Source organism: Bison bison, unplaced genomic scaffold (assembly GCF_000754665.1).
Source record: "Bison bison bison isolate TAMUID 2011002044 unplaced genomic scaffold, Bison_UMD1.0 scf7180017864296, whole genome shotgun sequence".
In the NCBI taxonomy this organism is placed as follows: Eukaryota; Metazoa; Chordata; class Mammalia; order Artiodactyla; family Bovidae; genus Bison; species Bison bison.
The window spans coordinates 3,341,577-3,350,442 of record NW_011494868.1 but is presented as its reverse complement, the minus strand read 5'-3'; the positions used below and the strand labels follow the sequence as shown (position 1 = coordinate 3,350,442).

The 8,866-nt window shown below is 41.9% G+C and overlaps 1 protein-coding gene across 1 annotated transcript in view; it reads right to left on the bottom strand.

Moving 5' to 3' along the window:
• Window positions 1–8,866, bottom strand: part of SEL1L (sel-1 suppressor of lin-12-like (C. elegans)) — a 64,951-nt gene that overhangs the window by 34,262 nt on the left and 21,823 nt on the right. The window contains exons 4-6 of the mRNA XM_010850876.1: window positions 3,133–3,300; window positions 1,648–1,753; window positions 665–827 (exon numbers count right to left, since the gene is read on the bottom strand). Coding sequence (XP_010849178.1) covers window positions 665–827; window positions 1,648–1,753; window positions 3,133–3,300 — 437 coding nt within the window. The remainder of the gene's footprint in view (window positions 1–664; window positions 828–1,647; window positions 1,754–3,132; window positions 3,301–8,866) is intronic.

Sequence of the window (8,866 nt, the reverse complement as noted above, 5' to 3'; positions counted from 1 at the left end):
AGTTCCTACGCAATATTGCTCTTTACAGCATCGGACCTTGCTTCTATCACCAGTCACATCCACAGCTGGGTATTCTTTTTGCTTTGGCTCCATCCCTTCATTCTTTCTGGAGTTATTTCTCCACTGATCTCCAGTAGCATATTGGGCATCTACTGACCTGGGGAGTTCCTCTTTCAGTATCCTATCATTTTGCCTTTTCATACTGTTCATGGGGTTCTCAAGGCAAGAATACTGAAGTGGTTTGCCATTCCCTTCTCCAGTGGACCACATTCTGTCAAGTCTCTCCACCATGACCCGCCCATCTTGGGTGGCCCCACGGGCATGGCAGAGTTTCACTGAGTTAGACAAGGCTGTGGTCCTAGTGTGATTAGATTGACTAGTTTTCTGTGAGTATGGTTTCAGTGTGTTTGCCCTCTGATGCCCTCTTGCAACACCTACCGTCTTACTTGGGTTTCTCTTACCTTGGGCGTGGGGTAAAAATGCCTTACTGACTATAAATGTTCTCAAAGAAAAAAGACTGTCCAAGAAGACTGGTAAAATAATCTGCCACAAAATTAATATTTACAGTCTTACTTGTTAAAGGAAGTCAGGGCAACGAGAGTATCAGGCTGTTAAAATACTACAGCACTGTGTGCAGAGAGATCTCCATAGAAAGCACACTCACAGTTTGTCCCTTGGGAGAGCCTTCCTCGGTCAGCTTCTCAAACATCTCTTTTGCTGCCTGGATATTCTGTGTCAGGTAATCACCGAACAAGAGAGCGTAGGACACTCTCTCCAGGGCCTTGGTGTGGTTCATGCTTGCTGCCTTCTGAAGATACCGATAAGCTCTGTAAACACAAGTAACGAAAAAACAAATTAGCAACATTTTGGAATTACCATTAAAATTTGTTTTCAAGATCTAGTAAAATGTAGCTTAATTTCCTTACTGTACAATACCCTTTTGATAGTTTTACTAAAGCAGTGTTACTTACAATACATTCTGGCTACTTTCGTTTTTACGTAGGATACCAGTTCTGTTGTTAGAGTATCTTGGAATTCTAATTACATTAACAGTAATCCTAAAACGTTCTATTAAGAAAGTTAACTTGATTTGCAGTGTCAGAACAGTAATAATATGGTCTCCAGTAAACAAATCCAATGATGACCACTACAACTGTCTTTAAAATCTTTGCACAGACTATAGCAAAAGTCAGCTGAAATTAGGGGACACAAAATGTTAGAGGACAGTCACTTGTTTTATGTTCCTTCATTTCTAAATTCTAGACTTTGTCTGTAAGAAAATTACAAAGCAAAAACAAAAACCCCCAGAAAACACCTGACAACAATTCCTTTTGTTTGTTTTATGTCACTTTGAATTCTGAATAGTATGTGTTCCGGGCACTGAGAAATGACTACAGCTTAATCATATACAGCCATTTGCTCGCAGTTCATTCTTAGGACTGGTATTTATGACCTGTTTATCCCAACAAGCTAAAATCTGATAAAAGTAATGTCCCCAATGTCCATAGATACCATATTAAGTTTTCTTGTAATGCAACTTAGGAAATCTTTTTATCTCTGGCAGTACGTTCCATTTAAAAAGCACTCAGCCATTATCTCAGCAAGGGCCTAGCTCAAAGGAAGGATGGAGTGGGCTGTGCAACCTACTCTCTTTTTTGGCTTTTCTTGTTGCTTCCGTTGAGGATTTTCATCCCGGTCTGGTACATCATTTCCGCTTCCTGCATTTGCCGTCTTCTTGCAGCCTCTTCTTCAGCTGAAAACAAAACGTCAGTTGCATTTACATGGGTAATTCTGCACCAGTTACTTGTCAGACATCAGAACACATTCCTTCTCTTGGGTGGCCATGCAAATACAATTCATGATTGTTCACCATTTCAAAATCTCACTCTAAAGATACATGGTTGTAAGTATGGCCTTTATCTGACAAAAGATAGGACTCAGGGAAACAAAATTTGTTGAAATCACTTTCCTTCAGAGAAAGCACTCTCAGTCTGCTTTTGGAGGTACTTTTCTGCTAGTAATTCTAACTTTGTATTCAATTTAACTAAAATTTCACAAGGAGCTTATGATTATATATGCCAAGGTCAGCTAAAACCAGGACAGGAAAATAAAGTCAGAAAAATATTATTATTGTCAAAGAACACTTCTGCCTCACCTGAAATGCTGTATATTTTTACAAGGAAAAAGTATTTGACTAATTATGCTAAAAAAAATTAATAAAAAATTTTGATTTTTATTAACTATAGATCCCAATTTAATGTTCAAGTTGTCTATTTTCTCCTATACATTAACATTAATACAACCCTGAAAATAATAGAATTATCATAAATTTCGCAAAAGTTATTTTGCTATTGTAATATATCATTTTAATAGAAATCTGTAACTCATCAAATGACAGACATATGGGTATTTCATTAGAACTAATATTTATAGAAACAGAAGTGAGTTGTTTTTACAATATTAAAAAAATCTGATGTATTAAACTGGAGCATTTAATCATATTGGCCTACCTCCAAAGATGGACCATGTAAGATGCCATATTCTAGGACAGCTTAAATATTCTACCAGAGCCACTATTCTGAAAATGTCATTTGGTATCAACTGAGATATGTTCAAGGTTTTCTGTTGCTCTTTATCTTCAAGTTTTTCCTGAAAATACAGCTTGCCTTGAGAAGTCAGCCCCTTTGTACTGACACAGTTAAATATACTGTACTTGTCAAATGTTAACCTAGCACAGTGCATTTCACTCAAGTATTTAGAAAAGGAATTTTCTGTATTTCTTTTCACCACTATTAGTTAACCTTTACTGTAATGTTCTGTTTCCTTTGTTGCCAAAAAAACATTTCATGTTAATTAATTCAGTAGCCTGCCTACGAGTCTTCAGAACAACCCACACACACCCTGGAAAACCAGCTCGACATAAGGCAGGAGTGTGACAAGCTGCCGGGTGATGGCCTGGAAGTGGGGACACAGCCCGCTTCCTGTGCTGACGTCCAGGCTTTAAGGGACAGCCACAGCATCAGTGCTGACGCTTCTCGGCGACGGAGAAAACAGACAGCTACCAAAAGGCCTCTGAACTGCTGGCCAAGACGCCACACGACGTGGACCTGTCTTCTGCTGAACGACACTCACTCTCGCAGAAGCCCCACTTCTCGTCCGCCTTGTAGTCGTAGGTGGTGGCACACCACAGTCTGCCGTCTTCCCTCCCGTCCGAGGTGCACTCGTCGTATTCCTTATCCAGGAACAGGAAAGGGAAGTGGCAGGGCTCCCCGTGCGCTGTGCCTTCAATGGCGGTCAGGGCTGCAAAGGCAAGGAAAACATGGACGCACAGGCAGCACCTCTGCTATGAACACTGTCGATTTCAGCCATGAGAACCCAGAGACACAGACGCGTGATTTGTAATGGGGAACATAAAGAGCCAGCGCTGATTTCTGTTCAGGGACAACGAGGTCAGTCAACTTAGTGAGCGTGGCTAGCTACCTAGCTCTACATCTAGGTTAAAATTCTGTCTTGAGATAACAACCTTAGAAGGTCGAAAGTACAGCCGCTCAACTAGCGAGCAAATAAAGCAAACACAACTGAGTCAATTCCACTGCTCAGCACAACTCTTTTTTTCCCCCCATCTGAATGCTGTCAGTTTCTTCTATAATATAAAGTTACACAGTGAAACTGCTCCCCCAGGCCAAGTTAATCACTCACATAGTCCTCTGTGATCCCACAGCGTTTTATTACAGGACTGATCATCGGCACTGAGCTTCTTTCTTCACTATACTCTGGCTCCCACTAGACTCTGAGCTTGTTAAGGGAGAAACCGTATCTCTAATTTGTTCTCTAAGTTCTTTCCACGTATCTCCCAGGCGCTGGGAATTATGCCAGGGGCTGGAAATGAGGTGGAACTGAGGTCTCCGCTACGGAGAACCTGCTGCCTTACCAGGAAGGGAGACATTAAACGAACGTATGACCAATGTTTTGGAGGGGAAAGCCTCCCCGCCAGTAACTGAAGTTTACACTGAACCTCAAGGGTGTCCAGGAGGAGGCGGTGGACGGAATGCTCCGGGATGGGGTAGGGAGCAGCACTGCAGGCCAGGGGGAAAGTGTGTAGGAATCAAATGAAAGAGAGCACAGTGCGTAAGAGAAAATCAAGTTCGTCGTCTCAGAACTTGTAGAGTGAGTATCAAAGGGGACAAGAGAAAAAGCCAGAGGAGCACCAAGAAGCCAGACTAGAGAGGTCCTGACAAACCTAACTAAGGAATTCAGATTTCATCCTGAGAACAATGGAAACTCAAGAGTTTAATGAAGGAGTGACATGCTCATCCTTACACTTTCGAGAGTGGACAATGGAACGCCAGGCTGGAGGCCAAGTGACCAGTTTAAAGGCTATGACAATGGTCTAATCGAGGGGTGATGACAGCCTCAAGAAGACAAAGGAATGAAAACAGCGGATGCACTCAAGTGATGCTAAGCAAACAGAGATGGTCTTACTTACTGACTAGATGCGCAGATGAGCACAGAGAGAGGCCAAGGGAGGTGCCCAGGCTCCGAGGCAGCAGGATGAGTACCGGGTTGTCCCTACCAGGACAGAGCACACTAGAGGAGGAGCAGGTGACTGGGCAGGGATGGAGTGGATCAGGAGAGAGGCTGATTAAGCTTTGCTCCTGCTACATTCAAGGCAGCTAAACAAAACAAGAGAAAATATCTCAGACATCTTCTCAGCTGTAGCCCCGCAAAAAAAAAGGCCTCCAGGTCACAGATAAATTTCAATGTGAGAGTGTGCGTAAGAATGCCAAGTGAGAAGTGTAAGAGCATGCCAAAGGGCTAGGCCTGAGCCTGGTCTCCAACCACACTCGATGAGTATGAGTACATACGTGTCAGCATCCACTGGTTTGCTTTTACATGGAAAATTTACTTAAGCAGCAGAGCTTGTAAGTAACAGTATAGGTTCTGGAGTCAGAACACCCAATTCAAACCCTACTGATTATTACCTGTGCACTCTGAGTAAGTCATTTAATCTCTCTTATTCATAAAAGTATTTGCAGACAACTTCCTAATCTACAAATAGGGACAGCAGTCCTTGCCACATAGAGTTACTCGCAAAGACGAACTGACGCAGTACACGTAAGGGGCTCCTCCCGGTGCCTGCCACTTAAGGTGATGAGTCTAAGAGATGGCACATCTGTTATTATTACTGGCATGTCTGCTCTGAAAGGCTAGAAAATGTACGCTCCTTCTTTCCAATGTAAAGAAGAATACATCCTAAGGCTAATTTGAAAACTAGTTTCAGTAACTTATGAGAGGCAAATGAATTTCTAACATTTTATACCAGATAAAAGTCACTCACCATCCTGGTAATTACTGACCAGAGGCAGTAACTTCTTCTTTGATCTGTCTACTTTTTAAGAAATGATCTTTAATTCAACCTATAAGCAAAGCATCCTTTATCAACAGCCTCAGAGGGGTCACTATGACTATAGAACCCGAAAAAGGTACTCCTGTGCACTGCCAACGGGGTCAAACCTGCTTTAGAAAGACGCTATTTGTATAACTGCAGTTTGTAAACTTGAATTTCAAACATCCAATGGTTTAACGAATATTTAATCTTTTCCTATGAAAACTGAAATTTCTGTTTTAAAGGCAAATAGCTTGTCATAAGAATTCTAGTTTGCCAAAACTTGTACTTTTTAAGAAGTTCAAATATATGAAAGGATTCTTTCATGTGATGGAACGATACACCAGAAAAGAAACTAAAGAGAATCCAAAGGCAATACAAGATTTTAATCCACTACTGAATCAGCATTAACTTAAGCTAGAAGAATACCCAGGGTACACCTGCTTCATCAGTTGGGTTAAACTGAAAAATCTTGGTCAAATTATACACTAGTCAAGTAATGTGATTATAAGTAAGTTAACAGAAAATCTGTATTTCTCAGTTATCTTCTCCAAGCAAAGCCACCATAAGGAAACTGCTATTACCTAAAGTCTTCCAAAAGTTACTGACTGGGGCTTGCTAGTTTCAAGTCAATTATCTCAGGTATTCCTCACAATAGGGTTAATTTGAGTTAATTTTCTTTCCATGGAGAAATTCTGTAAGAATTTAAATTTTAAAAACAGCCATGAAAACAGTACTAGTTTTAAAAACAATGGTAATCACTGCTCTGGCATATGGAAGCTGACTGATTACGCAATCTGAATTAATGACAGCCAGCAATCAAATCTGACACTCAAAAGGGAAAACTGTGCCATTAAGTCAATTCTGAACCTTCATGCAAAAATGACATAGCATCACAATTTATTTAGACTGTGGGAGTAAGATATTAAGCTTACGGTATTTGAGAACTTATGATGAACAGAACACTTTATACTTAAACTAGCAGAAATTTGCTCTCTCAATTAAAATCATTTAGGAAAGCTAGAAAGGTATTTTTTCCCCCCTAAAAAAACCTACCCTACCTGAATATGTAATCCTTCAGCGCTGGCCAGAATATAGGTAAATGGCAGGAACGTAAATTTCGTACTATTGGCAGGGGTGTAGAGGGACATTTAGTAACATCTGTTAGAAGTGAAAAGTTCCATACACCTTTAGATCAGATTTTTTCAATTGTGGGATATTTACTTAGAGAAGTGTTCTCACAAGGATACAACAGAGAGGTATGTCCAAGGAGTGTTTGCACATCATCATTATTTTAAAAACATAAACCCCAGAAGAACTCAGAGAGGTAAGGAAGAGAGGGTTGGTTAAATCAACCACAGTGCAGCTGTTACAGAGGGGCATCCACACCGATGACTCAAAGGTTACCAGAGACTAGTGGAGACACAGAAGATGAAAGCTGAGTCCTTGGGGCAACCTTCTATCTCAACAACGGACAGATTCTGAGGAACCGCAGCTAAGTGAAGAAAGTGTCCTCAGAGAAAGGAAAAAAGAAAAAACGCTTGAGGGGCAGGGAAGATAAGGACCAAGGACTGCCCAGGTCTTCAGCCATCAGGATGTGCCTGGAGGGGTGTGGATTTAATGGTCTGGCGGGGGACCGGGGCCTCACTCCACTCAGACTCGAGAATGGAAAGAGAGGAACTGAAGTCAGTGGACAGAGACCCCTTTTCCAAGCAAGACTGCTATGAAGGCGAGGGGAGCAAGACTGCTATGAGGCGGCCGCTGGAGCGGCACTGGGGGTCAGGTTTTGGTTTCTCTGATGTTCAGATATTACAGCATGTTTGAATGTTGGTGAGGACAGAGGGTGGAGAAAAACAGGACACTGGATCTATCAGGTACCATGCGCATCTCAGGGATAATCTCAACGAGCCCAAACTCCTACATCTCCTCAAACACAGAAAAGCACTAAAATCATTAACTTGAGAAGTTCAACTTTTGTGATTAGCAGTAATTTTTTGATGACTGACTACCCGCATTCCCTCCCCACCCTGACCCTGCCCAACAACAACTCCTATATATCTTGGCTCTGCCCTTGCCTCTTTGGAGCAGTTCCTCAGAGCGACCTGAGAGGCTGTCTCCCACACTGCAGCCCTCAGCAAGGTCCCTGAATAAAGTTATTATTTGCAATCTGTAGGTTGCATGTTTTAAAACAACAAACGTGGCCAGAATTTTGCTGTTGGTTCTGAATGAAATACCCTGGAATACTTACATCTTTGCCTCATTTTTATTTTAAAATTCAAAACAAAAACATCAACTTCTTGATTCACACAAATAAAGGCAACTGTTCTGGCTTCACAAATTTCTTCATTTTTAGAGCATTTACGCTATTAAAGTGGGCTTCCCTGATAGCTCAGTAGGTAAAGAATCTGCCTGCAATGTAGGAGACCTGGTTCAATTCCTGGGTCAGGAAGATCTGCTGGAGAAGGGACAGGCTACCCACTCCAGTATTCTTGGGCTTCCCTTGTGGCTCAGCTGGTAGAATCTGCCTGCAATGTGGGAGACCTGGGTTTGATCCCTGGGTTGGGAAAGGCTATCCACTCCAGTATTCTGGCCTGGAGAATCCCATCGACTGTATAGGCCAGAGGTTGCAAAGAGTCAAACACAACTGAGCAACTTTCACTTTCACGCTATTAAAAGTAGTACAAACAAAACACAGGTACAGATGATTTAAAGCAAGCATACGTGAGATAAAGCAAATGGTACAGGCTGCATATTTACTGCTGACTGAGAAATATGGTATACTAATCTTCTAAGGAAAAGAACAATTTTACGTTAGTTGCTACAGGAAGACTGCTTTCATCCAAGGTTGAGAATTGCTAACTACAGTTGAGAAATTACATGTTAATGAAGGGAGGACAGACAGATACACACACTATACCAAGGAAGGCACTGCTTTAAGGACTAAGATGATTTTTCAGAAGAAAAATGAAACGCAGTCAGATGGAGAATGAACAAAACATTAAGTCAGAGGTTATACAAGCTCAGTTCTCTCTGTGAAAACAATCACTTAAAAGAAGAAGAAGCAAGTACTGGCCCATGCACCCAGAGGAAAGGGACAAACTTCAAGACACTTAGGTGACAGGAACTGTCAGAAGCCATGCACAGTGAAACCTCCTCAGGAAAACTGCTACTGAAGGACAGCGAGGGCTTCCCCTGGGGGTCCAAGGGTTACAAATCCACCATCCAGTGCAGGGTCAGTTCAGTTCAGTTCAGTCGCTTAGTCGTGTCCGACTCTTTGCGACCCCAGTGCAGGATACAAGGGTTCAATCCCTGGTCGGGGAACTAAGCTGTGGGGCAACTAAGACATGATGTAGCCAAAAAAAAAAGAAAAAAAAAAAAAGAACAGTGAGTTTCACTAAATAATGACTGTAAAGGTACTTGAGTTTCAAAAGCGCTGGTGGGGCGCTGTTCCACAGGACGGTCTCCCAGAGGAGTTTGCGT